Raw genomic sequence first — 25,073 nt, forward strand, 5'->3', positions numbered from 1 at the left:
ACAAGCTATTTCTGCTTCTAATGAGCTTGTGATCAGCAATGTCCTTGACAGTCAGATTGCAGATGAATAAAAGCCTATGGAGTTTTCAGGAGAAAATATCCCAAGCATTCCTCCTGGGGAAGTGTATATAGGCTGGCTTGAGTGGAACATATGCAGAAAAGAAAGGGCAGAGAAGGCTGACTGTGAGACCAAGGTCTGTGCAGAGCTACAAGGGATGTGTCAATCAAAAACCACCAGGGTGCCTGTTCTAACACCTTACTCTAAATATGAGTGGGTTGTGCACAGTGACGGCAAAAGAAACATGCAAGCATTAAAGATTTAATTTTTAGATTAATGTCACCCTATAATAAAAATTCAGCATCTTAGATACGGTCTTTTGAAATAAGCTACTACAAGGAAAAAAACATATTTATTCCCAGAGATATTTTGGAAATCTAAAATGAGTTAAGAGCATGCATCTTACATATTTACCATTAGTTCTAACTAAGTGACAAGAAAAAATATAATTTTGGATATGGGTATTTTTCACTGATAATTAAATAGACAAATACTTTTGGAAATGAATAATTAATTTACTAAAGGTAAAAAGTTATTCAAAGTAATATTAATAATTTTAACTAAGAATATCAAATATCTTCTAAGCAAAAAAGGGAAAATTAGAAATATTGGATTGTAAAGTGTTATTTTTTGATGAAGCACAAAGTTATTTAAAACAGTTGAACTGCAGTTTACTTGTATGGCCCAAAAATAATACTTACCTGTTAGAAAACTATTAGGTCCTTAGATAATATTTGTGAAGTTTATGAAGGCAAATCAAAAATGCCTAGCTTCAGGCAAATGGAGAAATCCCATTCTCTGTTTCCCACTGCATTGGTACTGCCCAATTCCCCAGCTGCCTGTACAGCTGCAGGAATTAAGCCTGAATATTTTAGATTAAAGCAGTTACAACTCAGAGGTACAAACCAATAAATCTAAATGAAACAGCCTTGTCAGTTTGAAATTTCTTGTACACTACAGATTGAAAGGGGGATGCTTTTGACAGTTGTGATCGTCCAATTATTTTTCTGAGATAGAGACTCATGAAAAAAATATATGCAAGCTGAAAGAATGAAAGGGAAAATTCTGTGTGAAGTAATTGCTGTTATTCCCCAAATGAATCTTCTACAATTACATTTGATACCACACTTGATTGCCTTGCAATGGTTGGTTAACTAAAGCAATTTTGTTTCCAGTTGGGTTGCTGGATTAATTGTACTTACACATGTAAAAACATAAGGGACATCTCATTGGTATTTTAAAAGGGGAGTCTGTATGCATGACCTATTAACATCCACTTATTTATATGGAGACTGAAACTCAAACTTTTAAGACTTATTTATCATATAAAAATGCCACATGAAAAATTCTTTCAATATGCTTTATCTTTTAACCAGTAGTGTAATTTTATTTTCTTCTGTGTAAATAATGTTTTTTACCTCTTGGTAATTTTTAGACAACATTTTCTCCAATGATAATATGTAGGGTGGTGTTCATGTACAAAAGGTCATGGGAATAATACTTTGGAATTGTAGTTTGTTTATTTATCTTTTTCTAGTAGAAATTTTGGCTGCATAAAACTATAGTGAAAAGTTGCTCAGCAAAGAAACAAAAGATGAAAAGGATAAGTAAGATAAAACAGGTTTCCTATCACCAGAGTTGATCCAAGTGGTGACCTACCAGAGCAGAGCAGTAGTAGGTGTCTCTGTTGTATCTTGCAGTTTGAAGATTTTCAGGACTGTCTGTAGTTTATTGTGGATGCTACAACAATGCTAAAACACTGTATCCTAAAAGCCTCAGCTGGAAAACAAACAAACAAACCATGAAACTTTCAGCTTTGGCATGCTTTCATTGTAAAGAAGCAGTTTACCAAACATATTTTGTCTCTTGAAAGAAGGAAAACTCTGTGAAGAAAACAAACTAGAATCCTTTTTCTCTCATCTCTTCAGAGATATGATTCAGTTCTGTCATGGTTTGTACCTCTGATAATTCTTTTTTGTGCAAAGAGCATCTGGGAGAAATGCAGCTGAGATTTGGCACCAGAGCTGCAGTGCAGGGAACCAGGTGTGGGATCCTTTCCTAGTAAGTCATGGATACTTTATAATTTTGTGAAAGTTATAATACTAAATTACACTTTATAATTTTTTGAAAGTTATAACACTAAACACAGGCAAAGTATCAAACCTATCAGTGTCTTCACACAGAGCTTTGATCCAAAACTGAGTGAAATAAATCTTCCATTAATTTTGATTCATTTTGGATCATGCCTCACATTTCTAAAGCCTCTGTGATTTGAAAAAACCCCATCCAAATGATCAATTAAAACTGACAGGTTCTAGGGAGGGCAATATTTTATTCTCTGAAGGGCTGTGTGCCACCTCTTCTGGGACCTGTAGCCTTCATTTGTGTATAATTTAAATTAAGTGTGCCCTATCTCACTGAAAGGAATTAAGTACCATTTTTCTTCCAGTGATTGCACTTGGATATTTTTCTACCCAGGGCATGAGTTTCTGTGTGTGTACTCTGAGAGTAATAAGAAGGTGAGGTAAAGAGTAAATAAGGATAAATTCTGTTTACTGAAATAGGGTGGGTTTAAGGGTTGTTCTGATGTTTAGCTGATATTTATCAAATCACTTACACCTTTTGGAGTCATGGAAATGCACTGTGAATGTTCCTGGAACAAACATTTCTGCAGTTCTCTGTAGTATTTGTCATAGTGAGACAGGAGCCACAATAGTTACAGCCTTTGGAACACACTGACTTCAGCTTCCCAGGATCTCCATCATTAGGAAGGAGAATTTCATCGAATTTCATCTAAGTGCAGAAATCTACTGAGAACATGTCCATGCTGAAGCCTCTTTGAAGATGTGGCATAAGCCTCATCAGATTAGTGCAGAATTTGTCTGTCATTCCCTCCTGGGAACAAGATCCCTCTGTTTGCCTGTCTGTCCCCAGCATCCTGCCCCCTAATGCTTGGATTCTTACTGTAAAAAGTCTCAGTGTGCGTTCTGGTTTACAAATATCTAGCAGGTACTAGCTAGATAAAAGAAAAACATCTTAAAGGGAATTAGAAAAAAAAAAGAAATCCAAGTCATTAGAAATCTTTTTAAGAGTACAGTTACTGGCTACCTTGCCTGGAGTTTTATAGCTTCCAGGAGTCTCTCAGATGAGTCTTTCACTCTAGAAATCATTGATTTACCTCTCAAATAGGGGCTGCCATAGGCCAGCTCTTCCATGCTTCTGTTCCATTATATATCTGATACAATCCTGTATGAAAATTGCACCAGTGAGTGTTAGTGTGATTGATTAATCATACTGGACTCCTTGATTTCTTTTTTCTTTTTCACACTTTAAGAATTTTAACTGATTACAGAGTTATCAGAGGAAGACAGTGGTAGCAGCACAATCAGAATTAAGATTGTATATAAGCAGGGATATAAAATGTGTAGCTACAGAGGAGCTAGCTTTTGTTGATGAGTAAGTACAATCAGAATTAAGATTATAAGCAGAGATATAAAATGTGTACCTACAGAGGAGCTGGTGTTTGGTCTTTAGATACTGGTTATTTACCACTTCTTACTATGCTTATCTTCAGTAAAGGAGTGTAACTTTATAATATAAATCATTGCACCGATCTCATCTGTGCAGTGAAGTGCTTCACTGTTGGAAACTTGCCAAAAAAGCTTTTAGAGTAGAGCAAAGAAACACCTTCAATCACTGTTGAGGGCTTTCAAGCATTCCATTTTATCTGAAAAATCAAATATGTTAAAGACATCTAATACACTTTTTTTACTTATTGACCAGGCAACTCATTTAAAAAATGTGCAGCTTCTGAAAGAGGTGGAGGGAAGGATCTAGGTAAGAAGAAAAGAAAGAAAGGTGTGATTTTTATTATTAAGCTGCCATACATGTGCATTATCACCTTCATTTTGAATGAGGCTTTAATGTGCTTTCAGAACAAACACCTTATTAAAAGCAAGATATACTATTGTACTCAATTTATTAACATCCTGTAGGTTCTTCAGTTTAAAACTGAGAAGTACAATATGCCAAGAAAAGCTTTTGCAGGCTGCTATTGTGCACATTTTCTAAGAGTTCATTGAATCAGATGAAGCTAACTGGTTTTTTATGTTACCTTTCACCCTCACATTCAGGGATAAGTAATTCATAGCACTGTTTCAATACCTTTGGTGAATAAGTAAAATCAATTAGAAATGGACTTCAAGGCTGCTGTTTAGTTTGTCTGCAAGCTTTTTTGTCAAATATTTTAATTTCAAAACTAACAATATAATTTTTCTGTGCTTTGTCCTTGCCAGTATAACTAGGATATGACAAGTTTCCTCACTTTCCCAGGAAAGCTCATTTTTCTGTTGGTTATCACATATTATTCTGACCCTTCTTACACTGAATTTAGGAAATGTGCCAATATTTTGGAAAAAGTATTAACTAACCTAACTTTGCTGTCAACATTTACAAATTGAAATTGAAAAAACCCTGATTGAATATGCACAGGAAGTTTATCAACGGTGGAAGACTCAAATATGGCTTTTCATAATGGAGTCAGACTTCTAAGTTTGAGAAATTCAGAAAATATTGCACAGGTTTCGTTCTTACTTCGGAGAAGGAATTCCTTTCATAATAGCAAACCTTGGAGTTTTTTTGTTTTTTTTTTTGTTTTTTTTTTTAATGAAATTAAACCCAAATATTTTTTAAATATTTCCTGCCGGAAAGAGCAAATACTGTGAATATGCGTATATGGGATTCTACATGTGCTATTTCATACTAAAAATAGAACTTTTCTGAAAATCTGAGCTGAATGGGTTGGATTTTTGGAGATGGAGATATTTGTAGATTTCTTAACTCCATTTACTTCTTTTTTTTTTTTTTTCAAATGACAAAACCAGTGGTGTCATGCAGGCTTGATATTTTACTTTTTTCTTATGTCCTAGGATTCCTGTAAGATGCCAAATGAAAATTCAACTTATTTTTGCCCAAGCTCATTACCTTTAGAAAAGGACCTAAGAGCAGAGTTGGAAAATTTCCGTATTGAAAAGTTTGCAGACCTCTACACTCCCAAGAAGCTCTGATCCTTGAAAAGAGGCTTGTGCAGCAGATGTGAACAGAAAATGTTTGATGTCTGCACTCTTTTGCAGTTGCAATACTGTAGAACTTTGATAGTTAGTTCATTTTACATAGACTTTCAAATGCTCTGGGAGTGCAAGACAATCTTATTATTAAGAGCGGCATTTTGCTTGAGGGATTTGGGAATTCTGAGCTTTCCATCTCCTGAGTATAGTGTAATTCTCAGTAGAATTTAAACAAAAGGTGCAAGTGTCTCTTTTATGTCCTGCAAATGCTGATGTGTGATTGAAGTAGTGTCAGATATTTCTGTAGACTTGGCCACAAAGCAAGTGTGCATAACACAGCGAAAAGAAGTTCTTCAAAATTAGCAATATCCTATCCTGTGCTAACATCATGCAAAGAAATGCTTAAAAATTCTGCCTGATTTGACCAGAAATGTAGCTTTTAATCATTTGCTTTGTTTTTTCACAGTTAATTCTTGCTATGAGCACATAAGAACTCTTTAAATAAATACACAAAGTCTAGGTCTTGTTGAAGGGGCATTAGGATTTAGCAAGTCTGAAGGAGTCTGGGTCATCTGTATGACTGTGATTGATGAGTTTATAGAACACACTACCATTCTGTTTCAATTTTCCCATTTTTTAGTCACAAATTATATTGCACTGAAATACTGTGAATTGTAACTTTCTTGAAAATGTGAGAATAAATATAAAAATAATCAGACCAGATCCTCGCATTTAAAAATGGGTGAATAATCCCTGATGAATTATTAATTCAGGTAGGATTGTCTTATTCCTTTGGGCATTACCACCTCTCAGGAGGGTAACTTCAGTTTTGCATTTCTTAAGAGTTACACAGGAGTACAGTAAAACTAAGAAGGTTGGCTCAGTTGATATTTTTCTGTGCTTGCACAAAATTCTGGTGTTCTCACCACATAAAACTTCTTGTGCTTTGTCTGTGAGGTTTTTTTCCTACGTAAAAATTTAAAGAAAACTTCCAGCAAAAGTTTTCTACCAGACTGAATATGCTCCATATACGCAAGTTTTATCTAATTTCCTATGGGCATCATAGTTTAAATGACCCTTAGACTTAAAATATTCTAAATTATCATAGAAGAAATTTTGCCATAGTACTTCTCCACCGTTCAGATAGAATATTTCAGTTTTATTTTACCAGTATTTGCAGATATTTTCTGTTAGAGCTGTGTTGGTGCAGAAAAGGATGGTTTGGTTTATTTTCATTTGTGGTGAGAAATACCAGCAAAAAACCTGAAAAGCTAGATTAAGACTGAAGTTTTTTTTCAAACCCATGTCATTAATATATGTATTAATCCCAAGTGATGGCTGCCATTTCCTCTGCTGATGGTTTACTTACTTTCCTTATTGTATCGGGATGACACCAAATGGGTGATTTAATTCCAAATACTTCCAGTCTCTCTCTAATGTTTTGGGTCTACATTAATTACATCAGGACAGTAAGAGTATGTGAGCATATAAAACCTGCTGGATATTACCTCCTAGAGACCTGCCAGATGAGTTGAGAAGGGGTCCTGGTGCATGCTTAGGTTTCTTGGGGACAGCTGTAATAACCACAACATGGATGAAAGCAGAGTGATCTGGGTTTTATTTTGAAACACATACATCATATTCTCTTTGAAGAATAAAGCATGGTCTTTCCTAAAAAGTCCCATGGTTTACACATCAGTATGCATCCTGTGTCAAGAATAAGCACCAAAAGGAAATATTGTTCAAGATAAAATAAGTTTTATTTGCAGCAATAGATACTTAACAGTTATAGATTAATTAACCTTGAAAATTGGAAGGCAAAATCCATAACTCTAGTAAGTTCTTCTGGCATTTAACTGACAGTAGTAGGGAAAATATCTCACAATTTCTGTGAAAATATGTATGATATCAACTATGGTTATATATACTATATTACAATATTGTGAACTATGAATGATGCTTTTATGAAAAATAACTATGACATGGACTGGACAGAACTTCCTTTAACATCAGTAGGTTTTACTGAAATTATAATACTGAAATTGTAATAATTCACTGAAGTGCTTACATGTACTAGTAAGAGTAGAGCAGTGCAAATCTATCTAATTGAACTTGTGTATGTTTGTCATGAATAGTATGCACTTAATTCATCCAACTCCTCATGTCATCTCTATACTGATAAGAAAATATTAAGATAAATACAACTGAATTAATCAATTTTTTTTATGCTTGCATGAGCTCTACAATACTGTATTTTCAAGAGCTTTAAATGTTTTAATATGAAACAGACAAAACAGTCTTTATTGCTTTTAGATAATGAAGGAAAGCTTACAGATATCTGAGATAATAGATATGCTTTTTCCTATAGCTCTGTGTTGGTAAACAGAATTTAGGTGATATTTTGAGATTCAGACATTTTAAGATTGTGCTGGGCCTACTTAAGTGAGTGGGAGTTATTTATATGCAGATATCAATTGTATAAACTTTCCTCTGTGTTTATACTTACTCATGTATTTATATTTATATTTGAGAGATATATAATATCTCTCAAAGAGATCATCTAGTAGTGTTTGAGTATTTATGTCTGTGAACAGGAACACACTTTCAGCTGAGTCCTTTGGAGGTCTACAAAGGACTGACTCTGGTGGGCTCAGATACTTTGAATATCTCAAGAGCACTATTATGTGCTCATACTTTTGAAATTTTACCTCTTTCATGTTTTAAACCCCAGGAATATTTCACATTCAGTGTGAGCAGTGGCTTACTGCAAAAAAGAAATCCTAGCCCTTGGGGTCAATTGGTACAGTTGGCTAATGCTCACTCTGTGCAGGAACCCATGGTTTACTCACGTCTGTGATTTCCAGTTCATAACACACAGCCTGTGTTGCTCTCATCAGGATAGTGAGGTTCAGCACAGTGCTGATAAAAGTGTCAGATCATTGGACACGTCTTAAAGGTATTTTTTACTACATCAGCTGCTGAAATAATTTTGAAGGACTTTTCTAGGCAAAGAGAGGCAAATTTAGAATGTTTTCTGATCATACAGTTTTCTGGAGCTGTAAGAGTTATCAGCCCATCACATGCAGTAAACTTCCTAAAGTAAAATCCAAAGAAAACCATCTCTAGCAAGTTTGCAAAGTTTGTTACATGAACTTTATAAAATGAGAAGGGGGAATGGGAGGGAAGGGAGGGGAAAGAGGACTAGGAAATTTTGGCTCTTGCCAAAGAGGTCATTGTTAACAGCTGGAATGGGAAACAGTTTGGAATGATGGCTTTGCTGCAATAGTCTCTGCTCTTCTCCCCTATTTCCATTGCTCTGTCTTCTGTGGGTGTGCACATCACATCATCCTTGACAAGACACTTTGCAGCATTCCTTCTTCTTTCCCCATCAGCCTGAGTTTCCCAAATCCCTTTTTAAACACTTGTAGTTTCTCCCTCTTGTGCTTTCTGCAATCTCAGCTCACACTTCTGTAGTACTGTGGGGTGGTGCTGTGGAGAGCTGAGCTGAGATAGTTTTAAGCCACTCAGCATAAATTTCAGCGAAGAAAATTATGCTTTTCTTCAAACTAAAGTCAGCTTAATAGATACTTTGCAATTTACTTCATTCTCTCTTTTTCACTGTGATCCTCCAGTGCTAAGCTCTTTTTTTTTTCAGTAGCCTTGGTTGGGTTTGCAGGAACTTTTCTGTCTTTCTTAACAAATACCTGCCTTCATTTCATTTTTTATTTTAACAAGAGAGAGCTATTTTGCTTGTTCAAATTTTCTCACATTGTCTCTTTCTTCACATCTTCACACTTCTGTGATATATCTGTCCACCCTGAATTTAAAAAAAAAAGAGATGAATTTCAAAGTGCTGATTTATATGAGAATTTGAAAGTGAGCAATACAGTGTAAGGGCCCAAACTTACATGTGTCACCATAGACTTTGATGGAAATGCTGAAATGCTGTAAACTTAGTAAGTCTCTGCCTAGAATAAGATTCATTTATAAGAAGCTTAAAATATTTTTTGAATTGTGTGCAGTTGTTGAACTAGAAGGATGTGCAAATCCATAACTAGATGATTCCTTCTCTGAGTTGTAAAGCCCAGGATTGTTCCCAAGGAAAGATTGCTATTCCCATCCCACTGACAGCCAGCAGCCATCAGTCTGGCTTTCAAAGGTTTCTCTCTATTTCTTTGCAGTTTGTGGCATAAACATCAAATACTTGATGAATGTAAACCCCTGTTGTGATCCATGGGAGGAAACACAAACCTCTTTTCATTTAGTGCTGTTGTTAAGACGGAAAATGAGAAACATAACAGCAAGATATTGATAGAACTCTTAAATCCTATTTCTCTTCTGCATGATTTCCAGCATACCAATGTAACATCAATAATTAAGAGGGAAAATAACTTTGTTCTATTTTTTTTTATACGAAACTTTTGCTTGTAGTGATTAACTAGAAAAGTCTTCATCATTTCATACTAAACAGTAAAAGGAATATTTTCCAGTTGCTGGCTTGTCTCATGCTACTGAGCTACTTCTGAAATAAGGTGTGCTCCTGAATCTTTGCTTTATTGCAGTGATTGAGTGCAAGACATGCACAAAACAGCTGCCAAAGCTGAATAATTAAATTATGATTCCTTCTGTTCTTTATTAATTAAGTGAGCTTGGGATAATTCTTAGAACCTGGGAATTGCTGTCCAGAGTTGCTTTCTTTTTAAGACATCAGAGATAGAGGAAAAACGCTTTAGATTAAAGTCTTAAGAAAGATTTGTCTTTATAAGAGACCCATTAAAAAATGAACAGTCAATATGCCATGTTTGTTACACGGGTAAGCCAAAGCAATTTGAAAATAAAAAAGAAAACATAGCCTGACATGCTTGGAACTTTATTACCTTTTGTAAAGGCACTTTTCACATTTAGGAGGAAATGGAGTGATTTATTTGAGTTTTTTTCCTAATTTTCATGAAAGTTGTGTAAGATGAGTTATAGCAATTGTTTTGAGGATTTTTAAAATTATTTTTTGGTATGTTATAGCCCTCCGGGGTTTAAGAACACATTTTGAGTGATTGAATAAACTCAGTGAAGAATTGGTCCAGACAGGGAAAGAAATCAGTGCTTTTAAAAACATTAGAGATCATTAAAATTACAAGTCAGTGTCAGCATTGTAAAACATGATTCAAATTTTGAATCATACTTCCATAATTTATATATGAAAATTCATTTTTCCTGTGGTGCACAGTATCGTAATACCCCATAGAAGTATCCTAAAATCTTCTTATAAATATAGTTTTTACATGTAGATAAAAGAGTAAATAAAAAGCTGTATAAGGCTCTCTGCTGTTGCAATTTAAGGAAAGTTGTGGAGAATGTTGGCATTTTACTATTCCAATGAGATTCTTAAAATATATTTATGTTTTTTGTGTACTGTTGCTTAGCGTTTAGTTACAGTCACTCTTTGTGCAATGCATTTCTTGTGATACGCATTTTTTGGGTTTTTTTTTGGTTTTTTGTGAAGATAAGCCTTGAATTATACACACTTCAGCCACTCTCATGGATCACCAAGAAGCTACCCTTGACTTTTCACTCCATTGTAGTGTCATATGCCTAAAATGTTATTCCTTTTTGTAACAACTGTTTGCAGCATTGCTAAACATGGTCGTATTTGTTGGTTGTAGTGGATAGAACACAGAAGAAATGTAACAAATGCACACACATTTTTGGGGGGGAACAAATTCTACTAAATGTTTGCCTCTTGCTTTGTAGAAAATAATTTTCTCAAAGGCTTTTGAAGATTTGTTGGAGTTGAAGGACTGGCTTATAGTTAAAACATAACTATATATTTTCTATATTCGGTTATGATAGTGGAAGTGGTTCATTGCATCCCAGCACCTACACAGATGTGAATTCAGAATGCCAATTTCTTGTGAATCCAAAGGAAATTTATGTCCAAGGTGTTTAACTGGGCTCCTGTACTCTAATTTTGCACTATTTACAAAAAAAAAAAAAATGCAATTAGTATAGACAATTTTCAAAAATTTTATTTTATATTTTTTCATCAACTAAAAGTAATGCTGAATAAATTATAGTAAACATACTTTGCTGCTTTAATTAAACTGATCAGATAGTGTGATATAGAGGTTAATTAGCTGCTAACAAATTAATTTCATTTTCCCACCTGGAAATCTGCTTTGTAATCAGTTGCATTTAGCCTTATGAAAAGAAATTGCTTATACTTTGAGGAAGCTATTGTGATGAGAAAATTAGCAGTTTCCTGGACCTTTTGGAAGAATTTATTTACCAAAATTAAAATGGATTTGAAATATTTTTGTTTCTCCGTCTTCTTTTTTTTGGCTTAGAGCACTGGAGGAGGAATGAAGGAGATAGTTATTCCTATCTCTTTATATATTTAAATTAAATTTAAAGCTGCTTCTTTAAGTTTGGTAACTCCAGAAGAGTCTCCTTATGATTTTCTTTCCTGGTGATTTGTCACACATGCAAGTGCGTAAAATCCTAGGTTTTACTATGGATCAAAATACCATTCTTGAGAATAATTTTTCAGCTTGATTAACTAAAAGGAGTCTGTCTGTGATATAGGAAACTATACCAAAGAATAATATCAATGTGGTTTTGCAACTTTAAATTTTTAGTCACTAATTTTTTCATTCCTGCATGAAGTATTTGGCCTTTGATGCTTTGCAACCAAAAAAAATGCTTTATTGTTTGCCACATTTAATTTGCTTACTTTACCAGTTGCACTAAAAAATTGAAGTAAATTAAATAAGTTCCCAAAATGAAAAACAATTAATTAAAAAATTAGACTGTACTTACCAGTAGGCAAATTGCCAAAATTCTATTGTTATATTAACAATTACCTGCATGTCCAACAAAGGCTGGTGTTTGACTGCAGGCTATTGAGCCAGAGGATGTCTTTCTCCAGAATTTTTTTGTGGAGTATGTTGTGTTCTTTCAGAACAGACATCTCTGTAGAATTTGATTTGAGTGTGTGTTTGTCTGACTTGAATTTCTCATCATTTGGGCTCTATTACATTTAACATCACACATTCAACTACTTTTGATTTTAATTCTATGTCAACCTTCAATTAGTACTTGAAATGTATTCTTAACTTTTTTTAAAATGAAGTTAAGTATCGTCCTGGCAGCTTAAGAAGTCCAATGGCAGTGTCTAACAGTTATTCTTGCAGTGAAAAATACCTTAAAATTGTGGAAAATTTTTGACACGGAGAAGTTTTGCCTATATTTTTTTTACAGTTTATGTGATGAATTCTAAGGATCCGAGGACATAAGTACTCTTTCTAATATTTGTTATCCTTCTTTTTGAGGTTATGGACGTAACCTTAGTGATCTTCACTGTTTCCCTTTTTTTGAAGTGAATGTATAATGTAGCATAATATGGACACTGAGGCAAAGAAAAAAAAAACAACCTACTCCTTGTGTCCTGTGAAAACTAAAAGAGTTTCCTCCTGAGATTTGAATATGATATAAAAAAAAAAAAACCTTCTTACTCAGCTTTACTAATTATAATTTGCACAAGACAAATTAAATCAAGCGTGGTTAAATTCAGCACATAATCAGATATTGTCACAGTGAGCAGAAGGGCACAAGGAATGTGTCACTGTGAAGGTCAGGCCATTGAGGGGACCCTGAGCAGGTTGGTGACAGCTCCACCTCTGCTCAGAGAGATTCTGAGACCTGTCCTGGTCACAGCGCTGGTGGCTGGCAAAGCCCAGCCTGGGCTGTGTGGGATGTGGCATACCTAGAGAATATTTATGGTGGAATCTCAGGTATTTCAAAAGTTTCTTCCAAGTTTAGACTTCAATGCACTTTTTCAGAATCTCAGTTTTTAACTCAGATGCCTAAAATTTAACCACCATCAATGCTGCAATCTGTGGATCCAATCTCAGATCAAAAATCCTCAGAATCCATGTCAAGGACCTGAAAGAATATCTTTCCTATACTTTATTTTTATCTGGATTCTGTATATGCGCATTACACTTACCTAACATCTTTTTAAATGAGGCTTGTATGTTTTAGTCCTGCTGTTGAGCATGCAGGTGATTGATAAATTATTATTTATTTATCATTCTGATGCATCTGTGAATGGTCAAATGACCCCCTCATGAAAACTGTCAGAAAATTTTGAAGGTTTCTGGATTGATAATTTCACTGAAGGAATTACCTGTAAATGAATGCTGAAAAATTGATCTTTCTCACCATTTAAAGGAAAGAATATTCTATGACAAAGAATGTGCAGCACCTTTAATGTTCCTTTATGTTATTTCCTGTAATCTCCACCTTCATCTTTTCATTTCAATTATTAGTCTCAGTGGAATCTTGAGAAAAGTCCTTTACACAAATCTGATGAGAAAGGGCTTTTCATAAATTATAGTTCAGACCTGGAAGGTTTTAATTAGTGTATGAAATTTAATATTCTGACCAAGCAGTTATTTAATCAAATCAAGTTTGGGGGAAAAATGTCTAACCCAAGTGACTCATTTCACCATATTTTGAGTAATATAGTGACATACTTCTTGATCGATTATTTCACAGTTTTATTTTTTATTTTAATTATTTAATTTTTAAAATATCTTGATTCTATGTCCAGTTTTCATGTTTTAAATGAATTTATGATTTCTTACAGCCCGTATTTAGGCACTTTATTTGCATGCATACACTGTAATTATAATTGCAACTGGTTTACTGAATTTCCTGAAATTTTGTTCACTTTAAGGACAAGTGATAAATCAGTATTTTTACGTATGGATACTGAAGAGAAAAAAAAGAAGTTCTTAGCAACTAACCTCCTTATTTTACATGTGATTTTATGTAAAATCACAAAGCTGTAACAAAAGAGATAGTAGTAGTTGACATTCTTTTTTTTTTTTTCCTGTTTGCAGGCTTTTATTCCCTGACATTTTCCTCTCTGCAAACAGATGTAATTTTTTATGTGTGGTACGACATATTTAGCTTTCTTTTCTGAGGTGTCTATTATGCCTTAAACTGCATGTCAGACTGTATAAAGGATTAAATTTAAACTGCCTGGATTATTTTTCATAGAATTTGTGAGGATGGGTTTAAACCTTAATTACCCCAAAGTTATTAGAGTGAACATTTTAAATACACTTCTTTATCCAAGGGGATACAAGGAATTTTTTTTTTTTTTTAATTAAAATGAATGTTTTGCCAACACTTAATGAAATGCTTTTCTTAGCACTTGGAGCCATTTACATTAATTTCCTTTGGTCTGCCTAAAGAGTGAAATGGACCAGTATTATTATTATGTTTACTGCTTTGTGCTAAACAAAAGGACTGCCAGTTTTTTCAGTAATTTGAATGTCTTTTCCAAGTGTGTGGGACTAATATGATTTTAAAATGTTGACCGAATTTCTATTTGTAAGACCTTTCTAAGACCTTGTTTTTAAAAAACTGAAGAGTCAAGATCAGACTTTTATTTGCTGTATGGTTTGGTTTCTCCCTGATTTTATTTATTTCTCTACCTCTTACCTGCAAATTAAAAGAATCCTCATTATTTGCAGATTAGCTGCAATTTAGAGCAGCTTTTTTACATTGACTCACTTTGAGTGCTTTAGAATTTCTTGGGTAAAATACTTATAAGTCATATATAAGTCAGGAAGTATCCTGTTTTAAAACAAAATCCAAATAAACATATTTGGTTGTAATTTAAGATTTTAAAACGTGTACTTATAATTATGCAGTAATCTGTATTTGCAATAGAATCTGATACAATAATTTTAAGTTTACTTCCAGGGGTTTACTAAAGAAAATCTTTGAGTTGTGGAAACCTTTAACTGAAGCTCTTGTTTTCTTTTATGAGGGAGTTAATGATTTTCTAGTGTCTCTGTAATAGCTAAAAGTGTAATTTTTTTTTCTTTAACATTTTACCTACAATTATGGAAGTGCAGTTTTTGATGAAAAAGGATAACTGTGATATCTTTCAAAATTAATACATTATATTAATTTCTTACAATAGGAAAAGCTGCAGCAAACCTTTTTCCCTCTCCCCCTTTTTAAAAAAAAATATAATTTATTTATTTTCTTGTGGTTCATTATAGAGTCTCATAAAGTTCTAGAATTGATTTCAAGCCAATCTCCCCTGCAGGTCCAACACCATTTTAGGCTGCATCACAGGCTCTGGGTCCTGTAGGGTTTTCAGGAAGCCCACAGATTGATCTGAGGTTTTATGTAATTTTAACCCTAGCTTCAGTGAAAGCAGCATTTCTGAACAGACTGCATTGAATGTCTGTTGAAAAAGACTTAAAAAATGAATCTTTAGACTGGTTGGTGGAGCACAAACTGCATGAAAATTTCTTGGAATTCTTGCTTAAGATTTGGAGAGGAAGTGTTCCTGTAGACTCCAATACATGGCAGCAATGACCTGTAGCTTTCTTTTTGGCACTTTGTGATGGAGGATGTAGATTTCCTGTCAGCAAAATGACATAGATATACTATTACAATTTTTGCAATACATCATTTTCTGTAGTGTCCATATGTCTTGTTGCAATATAATCCCTTGTTTTTCTTGAAAGAACTAGATTGAAAATAGCATTGTTTCCTGAGATGAAAAGCCAACTACAGCTTCATTCATGTAATCCTGAGCTGAACCTTGGCATTTATGTGTTGAAACAATTGACTGTCTGTGAACTTGCTCTGTAGAGAAGCAAAATATGAGTGTAAGTTAGTGTTGGTGTGAGCTTGAATTTCATCTGCAGATTTTCTGAAAGCCAATGTTTTCCCATGCTTTTCTCCTCTAGACACAGAGATTATAGAGACCATCAACTTCAGATTCTGTGTGCTGAGATTTAAGAATTTATTGATAATACCCCATATGTAATGTTTCCCATTTGAATTGTTTTATACCCTGAGCTGGAAAACAGAGAGCTATTGAAATGAAAAGTAATTTAAAGACAGTGGAGTAATCTCACTTCAACAATGCTATCAGTGAAAGCATGGAAGAAAAATTAAGATTAGGAAAGAAAATAAATAGTAAGAGTCAAAAACATTTATGACCTGGTCCTTAATGTAATTTTTATATGGCTTTCCTGATGTCTTTCTCAGATACTAAAAGTTTTGCTTTGGAAGGAGAATTAAAGATGGTGAAAACCATAAAATCATATATTGATAGTACACTACAGTTTTTCCTATATGCATGTGATCTTCCAAAGTCATTCTTTTATAAGTTCGGCTTCAGGACTGCCTTATCAAATCCCTTCATTGGTGAAAAGAAGTAATAGTGAGTCTTTACCCCCTTCTTTGCACAGAATTACTGGATAAAAAACAAAAATAAAAATCTAGGCTATTTACACTCTACCTTCAGTTTGCTGACCAAGTCTGCAGTATTATGTGGTGCCAAAAGTGTGCAGCAGTGGGAAAATTCAAATTCATTGTGTCAAGAAGTTAATAAATAACTAAACTACTTGCTTGAGAGCCAGCAACAAAGCAATTTGTTCTTGCCAGCTGGAAGTGGTTAAATGATGAAAAATTGTCCTCTAAAGATCTGAGTGATCCATGAATCTAATTTGTGAACCATACAGCATTCAGTGTGTTGTAGCACTGGGTATCTCATATTTTCTGTATTAAGAGTAGTGAGATATGTCCAATGTCAGTGTCAGTTTATTCATTATATAGGTAATATCTCCAGGCAGGGTAATGGACAACAAGATATGAATAACCTTACAAAAATATCTAAGTCGTTTGGGCAGGAAGTGTTTATTTTCATTAACTTTTAAATATATCATGTTCCTGAAATGGTATTCTAAAAGGAGATTTAAAAAATACTGTTCAATCCAGTAGAGATAAATAGTAAGGCTGTGGCAGCTTTGAAAAATTTAAACAAATAAATAAAAATATAAAAGACAAGGAAAATAAAGAGGTATTTTTTTTGAAGTACACAAAGAGAATTGTGTCTGGTCATGACAGTGTTCAAAATCCTATACAATAATGATTTGATAGCAGGATAACTAAGAGCAGTGGAGGAGGACTCAGGAAATAAACTCATGTCTAGATGAAAGTCAACACAAGAGAGGGCCTAATAAAAATTGTATTTTATGAAGGTGTTCATTTTAAAAACAAAAGCTGTAAACAAAACCAATATAGCCAGTTAATTATGTCTGCATTGCTTTTCCTGCTCTCATTTTTCCTGGGCAAAACCTTCTAGGGATGAGAACTGCAGAATGCAGTGAACAAAATGTACAATTTTTTTTCTTTTTTTTTCTTTTTTTTCTTTTTTTTTTTTTTTAACTAAACAGATCTCCATATGATGAAAACACTTGTGTTAATATTTGTGACTGCATCCTTTGCAGCTTTAAATGTTGCCTGCTAAAGAATCAGGGGCTTTTGAACCAATCACTTTATTTACAGAACAGTTATTTTGTACATAGCTATTTACAAAGTGAAGAAGAACCAAAGGAAATAGAACCTTTGCCTCTTCTGACTTACTCAAAGGCTTCCACAAACATTGTGTGGTCTTTTCCTTGCAACAATCAAGTGAATAAGCAATTAGCTTTAGTCTTTAATGATGAAAAGGATTTCCTCCTGTGTCTGCAATGCCTGGAGGTCTGGCTTTGATATCCAGATACAGATACTCAACCAACTGACCTATGGATAGAAAAGTGTCCTGATGGAAAAGTGGAAAAGTTCATTTTGAGGGAAAAGGATGAATTCGTGTTAATAGCACTTCCCTCAAAATGGCATTTAGCTCATCTGTAATATATTTCATGTTTGACTTTCTGAAAGGTCACAGAGGAGAATAAGTGATGTCATTATTTATGGAGTGAGTAAAACGATCATTTTTAAAGATGAACTGCATTACTTTGTAATGCATATCATACTTTTTCAGTGAAAGTAAAAATTGTTGTTGGCTTGTCCACTTGAAAAATGATCACTGAAAGCATTCTTTCCTGTTGGTATTTATAAAAGAAAACTCTTTGTTGCGTTTAACTTTTTATTTAGATACATAGAAGGTATTACCATAAACGGAAATTAAAAATATGTTAATTTTTGGAGGTCAACAGCAATCACCTATTTAAAGCACACTGCTGGATATGAAAAAATATAATCTCTCCTTTTCTTTAGGTTTTCAAAATCAGTAAAAATAATTTAAAAGGCTGTGTTCATACATGTCTCTATTTCATACAGAAATGCACTTAAAAGCTATTTTATTCAAAAAACTTTGGGCACATTGCAGCAATTTATTTCGTGGAAAACTACTCCAGTGGACCTAAGTCTTCAAGGCTTTTAAATGGTTCAGTTATATTTAAACATGGGAAAAAAAAAAAAGAAAACACAAGAACCTGTATTGCATAGGATGTACCCCAGTTTTCAGCAAACTATAGAAGTTAGTACTGAATGAAATTTCTGACTGGTTTTAGAATGGGAATGAGCAATGTTGTCCTTCTATGCTTTGCTTGAATTACATGGTGCAGAGTTTCCACAGAGCTGCCAGGATCTGCTGCAAACTCCAACAGCCAGACTCTGCTGTGATGTATTTTCACAGATTTATTTTCGCAGTGGGAGGTGAATAAAACAATAAACATGTGTACAGCAAGCACTTACCCCACTTAGCAAAGCCCATGCCTGGCTGTATCTGCTGGATGTCACGGTGCATAAACCCCCTAATTGCACAGTAAAGTCACATGTCTGTGACAGAAACTGCTCATGGAAGCCTTTTATGGGCTCTGGAGTTTGTCCAATGTTATCTGCACTTTTCTAGCTGTGTTTTGAGCGACTTTTGCTGCCTCCCACGGAAGGAGCATTAAATGAATGAAGTTAAGCACGAGCATGGGAAATTGTGCGTGCAACAGAGAGCAAGCAAAGATCAGAGTTTGTCATGTTTCAAAGAGAATACATAAAGAACTGGTGGTTTAGTTCAAAAATGTATCTTGCAGTAGTAGAGATTATTGCTACTTAAATTTATTCTCTGCTTTCAAACTAACAAAATTACTTTTCTTTCTCTTACAGAATAATGATATAATCTATTACAATGCAAAAGACGATCAGAATGATGTAAGTAATATGTTTCATTTAATTTCCTTGCCTGTAATCTCAGAAAATTAGGGGAATTAAAACATTAATGAAACTTTAAGAATATCATTTAAAGATTGGGCAGAAGCAAAAAAAGCAAAAAACTTAAAAATGTCTTTAAAAGTTTCCTCAAGAGCAGACAATATTTTATGTTTTATTTCTCAAAGTCTGTCTCCTTTCATACAGTTTGAATTACTGGTCAGGCAGAAAATGTGCTGGGACAATGAAGATTCTGACAGCAGTATAATTCACTTTTTTAAAACGTAATAAAATCATAATTATAGGATTGGAGAATCAAAATGATAAATGTAAATAATTCAGTTCACTTTGAAGGAATCATTTTCTGACCTTATTTTCCAAGATCATGTGGTGTTGTTCTGTATTCTTTGTAATAAATCTTTTACATGAGGAGGAAAAGATGTGAAATGTTACTGAATAATTATTTTCATTCACATTGTGATCATTTATGTGACTTGGGAAAAGTCACATATTTGGGAAAACTGGAAATCTAATCACAAGATTTTGACTAAATGTATGATACTTCAATTCCTGGTTTACTAAAACTCTTACTTTAAAAAGGTTGAAATCTCCTATCTAACATTAACTAGTAAAAATCTTTATGTGTTCTGGAGACAATACAAGCTATCCTCACCTTCACTGGAGATAATACAACTGCTTGTCTTTATTATAGATTTAATTTATAAGACCATAGAAAAATGTTGTAAATGTATTAATCAGAATTGCCAGCATGCTTCATTTGCACTTTTTAATCAAGTATACTTTAGAGATTGATGGCATCACTATTTAATGGATGCTTCTGCTGTAAGGCAATTAAAGAAGGTACATAGATCATGTCAAGCAGAACTATTTTATAAGGTTATATAGAGTTATGAGTACTTCATTTCAGATACCACAAACTACTGTCCTGAGTTTTAGAGTTTTCATGATTCAAGTCAAATTTATTAGAAGTAACCTAATTTTGAAATGTATTATTCTGTTCTCATTCAATTCACTGGATGGCAGGTGCTAATCTTCTCTGGAAACAGAAATACAAAGCTGAAATATTGGATTTTTAATCTCAATATACCAGATAGTAATGGTAGATTGTGGTGCGAAGTAAAAACTGTGGTGTATCTGTTATGATTAAGTAGTACTGGGACAGGTCTTCAGATTGCTACTTCTACAACCAAAATACAAATCTGTTAGGCAAGGCAGGAAAGAAAATACTATTTCAGAGTTTAGTCTTTGGTTTTTTTATTTATATTTTATTTTCTTCAGGGCATTTATTTCCCTTCAATAAAAATGTACACACACACGCCAAAACAAACAAAGTTTGTTAGACCAGTTATACTGTTTTATTTCTGTTTCAGTGTTATTTATTTTTATGTCATTCTGAACATTCATTAGAATGAAGTTTATAATCATGTTTATTGTTGAGAAGTGATAAGGATACAATGGTCAGTAATCTGATAGTGTTTTTTTTTTGAGAAGACCTTCATCTAGATCTCAACTATGTATGTAAGCACCACAGATTCTTCCCTTCTCCTGACTGAAAAAAAATGCTTGAGACAGCTTTTTTCTTTATATATTTAGAAATTTCAATAAAACCATCTCTGAAGCACTGATTAGTAAAATTGTCTTTGCAATCCATTCCTTTCTGTGTCTAACAAGTCCACACTTTTTTCCTCTTCAATGCTGTAAGCCTTCATTTATTCACAGGAAATGATATTATATTTATCTTTGAGTATAATCAAGAATAATTAGTAGCAGAAATTAATTTATTAAAATTAGACATCTAAACTAATCACTGTGGTTATCTCTAGGGAGCTGTTCAGTTTGTTTTGAGACAGATGTCTAGGGTTATCTGAACTGAATCATTTCTAGGTGTGTGTTTCTCTGTAAACAGGTCCCTGTAACAGATTCTTTTAGATCTTAACCTTTGGATGCTGAAGAATCAGAAGAAATCAGTCTCACAGTTCTTTCCTGCCGGTTTTTGTCTCCACTCATCCTTTGAATATTACAGCCTTTTCAGAAGAGCAGTCCTCTTAAATTCTGTGTATGTTTCAGGTTTATGTGCTGCAGGACAGTTTCCTTTCCTTCTTCCCATTCCCATAACCCATTCAGGAGATCCTTCTCTCATTTTTCATCTGCTGTCTATATTGGCCTTTTCCAATCTAATGACTGGCCTTGTTTGTACTTAGAAAAAAAAAAAAAAAAAAGAAAAAAGAAGAAGCACATGAAGGCCAATCATTCTCTGGCCTTTGGATTTCTCAGTGTCTCAAATAAAATGATCAATTTGTAACCCTGTAGTCCATCAATCAGTAATAGACCTTTTGTACTCTTTTTCTTACAACAGCAATTATGTTCTGCTTGCTTATTTCCCCCTCCCCCCCAGTGCTCCATGTAATGTGTGAGTACTTGATGATAATTAATGAGTTTTATCCTCACAACAAGGTAGGAGGTTTTATATTTCCATTTTTTATATCTTATAGGAAGATAATGGCCAAATATGTATTTTAGTATAGGTCTCTCAGGTTTCCATTCACTGTCCCTTTCCCAAGAACACTTTCAGTTTGATATACTGCAGCCTGTTTGTGCACTTTAACTTGCAGGTGTCCACAGCTTGTTGTGTTTGGACAAATGCTGCAGTGCTTTCAATGGACAACTGAGTAGTCCCACATTAAGCTGCTCTTTCCCATTAGTTTTATACTGCTTTGCCTGTTTTCTCATCTTGTCCTTTGTACCCCCACCTTATTGGTAGCAATTTTGCCTCACTGCTCAATTCTTTCCTCTTCTTTATTTTGGTTTCCATTTTGTTTCCAGTAATTCCATGTCTAGTTTATTCCTAAAACTAATTTTTTTTCTGTTTCCTTGTATTCAAGTAATCAACAACTCAACTGTACACTGAATTGCTCAGTTGCTTAATTTTCATACATCCCAAATTATTTTCCTATTGTTTCTTTCATGTTCTATTTGCATCTTGCTCCTTTTGCAAAATTTTTAGTATAATTTCTTGTTGTGGTTTTATAAACTTGCTCCTGAACAAGCTACAACAGCCTAAGGAAATAACTTTTTCAATGATTCGAAGGAAAGAACTGAGTAAAACAAATAAATAAATGTCTTTCACACGAAACCAGCCACACATCATTGGAAGTCTGCAGTTTCCCTGTAATCCCTGGGCATTAATTGGAGCAGCCAGTGGTGTCTCCTGGCAGGAGCTGTGTCCCTGGTTAGCACAAATGATTGATTAGACACTGCCTCCGTGCAGTCTCACACTGGCTTGCAGTCATGGCTAACAGAGCTGTGCTCCTGGTGCAATTATTGATCACATACTCAGTGATAGCATCTTTTCTTTTCTTTTACTGGACTAACTTGGAGGCTCTAAAATTATGAGTCCCTTTGGACAGTAAATGTCTGCACTAAGTGTCAATTCAGAATGTGACTAGGAGTCAATGTGGGGGTTCCACTAGAGGGAAAAATCCAGAACATTCCTATGGTTGATTTTAATACAAATACATTTTTATGTATTTGTATTTTTATTTACTTTTTAATTAAGAAAAAAGAAATCTTTAAAATAATAAGCTGTCTGTGCCACACGGTTTAGGAATTTTTCCTAATTCAGTGATGCCTTGTTATTTTGGAATAATTTGTGAAACGTTAGCTCTCTTTGAGCTTAAACTGCAGCATAAATACAGCTATCAAGCTGGGGCTTTGTAAATACTGATGAAAAGATTACATCCACATCAAATTGAAAACTATTGTAAAATACGAAAGGGTAATTGGTTTTGGATGTAAATTCTTCAGAAAAATCATGGTGTGTTTTAACAAACATTTTAGGAAGCAAAATCATTTCCACCCCTCAACTTTCTATTTTTTTTTCTTTTTCCTTTTTGACAATTAAATGAAGAATAAATATTGGGCAGAAGTAAGCAGAGACCAGAATGGTTCTCTAAATGGCATTTCCCTTGTGGGTCTGCTTCTTCCCAGGAAGACACTTAGAGATTTAAAAGGCATTGACAGTGGCTTTGGAAGTTTAGTGAGTCTCTGCTTATAGCCAAGTCTTGCCTTTTCTACTGCTTTACGGTATCAAGATTGAAAAATCTGCTTATATGTGCGCCTATGATTAATTTAGTAAAAATAAGTCTATTTATGAAATATCCCAGGTTCACTGGTAAACATGTCTGAATCTACCATGGATTTGATCAGAGAAATGTTAGTTTGTTTTTTTGCTTCCCTGCAGCCACAAGAATTTGTGAGTTTCCTGCCTTTTCTACTTATAACATGCATTAAAAATGGTGGAATAATTTAATTTATACAAGTAGGATTTTTTTTGTATTTTATAGCAGGACATCAGAAAATAAAAGTGTCCTCTGTGCAGCAGTGTTTCAGGAGCTCTGTTGGGTCAGGTGGAGCCCTTGGGGGGAGATGGCACCTGAATATGGTCAGCTTGGAAGGGGATCAGGAGCTGAGGTGGGGCAGACAGGGGGGGCTCCAGTGGTCCAGTCTCAAAGGTGAGAGGTGTAAAAAGACTTCTAGAGACTGAAAGAGAGATGCCAGATTTCTGCAAGTCCAGCAGCTGAAAAGTGAGACTGATTGTAATCACTGGCCCTGACGCTACAGAGAAAGCTGGGACAGGGACTGCTTTTGCGTCTCATCCAACTGATACAGATTTTCTCTGGCTTTTCAATGTTTTTAAAGCTGATTGTGATAAGATAAAACCTTTATAAAACTGCCTTTTATCTGCATATGTAAGGGTAGTTCTGTCTCTGTGCTTTCCCTGTGTCTGGATGCCAGCATGCAAATAACCAAATCAATATCCTCCCACCTGGGTTTAGCTAAAGGTGGATGTCAAAGCATCAGATTTTTTCTGAGCTAAAGCTACTAATTTTCCAGTATTTCAGAGACAGTGAAGGATACATATTTCCAATAAGAAATTTGTCTCAAATAATTTAGGATGAGCTTAAGTGCCAAGCTGTAGAGGATCTAGTTTCCTTTTGCAATAGGGAAAGTTTTTAGTAAACTTCTTGTCATCTAGCCCAGCAAGAGTAACCAGCTGACTTCCTTATCTCCCTTAGGTCTCTTATTCCCTCTGCTTTCACTGCATGACAACCAATATGGTTTGACATTACTGTCACAGCTATGATGTGCTGTATCTCTTTTCATCATCTCTTTGTCCTTTACTGCTCTGATACTGAAGAAATTTTTAAAATGAGTCATAAAGAATTGCTGCCATTCTGATTTATGATGAGTAAATAGGCAAAGTCTCTGTCATAGAGATTGGAAAATCAAGTTAGATAACAGTATGATAATTGTGATTTGCACAGCCCTGCAAGAAGGTGCCAACAAGTTAGTGTTGTACACATAGCATATCTCTTTAGAGCTAATTTTTATGATTGCTGTTCTTCATGTGTCTAAGCTGCACCTGTTTTTATGTTTAATTTCTTTGTCTGAACCTACCAAGGTTTTTACCAGCCCATATTAAGGAATATTTATACATATTTGTATACCTAGTTCTTATACTTTCTGTTTTGTCATATTTCTTGATGGTATGAGGTGGAATTAGGCTTGTGAAAATTTCACTGGAAAACATAATTTACTCCTTGTTCTAGACAAAATTTTGTATGTTCTTGGAGAATGGTGATACTAAAATAGGCAAGTGACTAAATTTGTAAATAGACTGAAATATTAATTGGGTGGTGTTTGATGGAGATATTTTGAATTTGAATTTTTTGGGCTGCATTTTGAACTTGGGCTGCATCTGTGCCAGGTACTCTGATTCTTAGAAATACGGCATGGATTCTATTGAGTTTCTGTTTGTTCTGGGTCCTCATTGTGATGTAATAGGTATTAGCTGCACAGACAAATGCCTTATTCTAGCCTTTTTTTAAATATAGACAGAGGACGCAT

General features: G+C 34.3%; 1 protein-coding gene across 8 annotated transcripts in view; it reads left to right on the forward strand.

Annotated features, from left to right (window-relative positions):
* CACNA2D1 (calcium voltage-gated channel auxiliary subunit alpha2delta 1) overlaps positions 1-25,073 on the forward strand; it is a 364,493-nt gene that overhangs the window by 174,228 nt on the left and 165,192 nt on the right. For all 8 annotated transcript variants that reach the window (XM_074538787.1, XM_074538781.1, XM_074538782.1 and 5 more), the window contains exon 5: positions 19,104-19,148. In XM_074538787.1, coding sequence (XP_074394888.1) covers positions 19,104-19,148 — 45 coding nt within the window. The remainder of the gene's footprint in view (positions 1-19,103; positions 19,149-25,073) is intronic.

Source organism: Zonotrichia albicollis, chromosome 4 (assembly GCF_047830755.1).
Source record: "Zonotrichia albicollis isolate bZonAlb1 chromosome 4, bZonAlb1.hap1, whole genome shotgun sequence".
Lineage (NCBI taxonomy): Eukaryota > Metazoa > Chordata > Aves > Passeriformes > Passerellidae > Zonotrichia > Zonotrichia albicollis.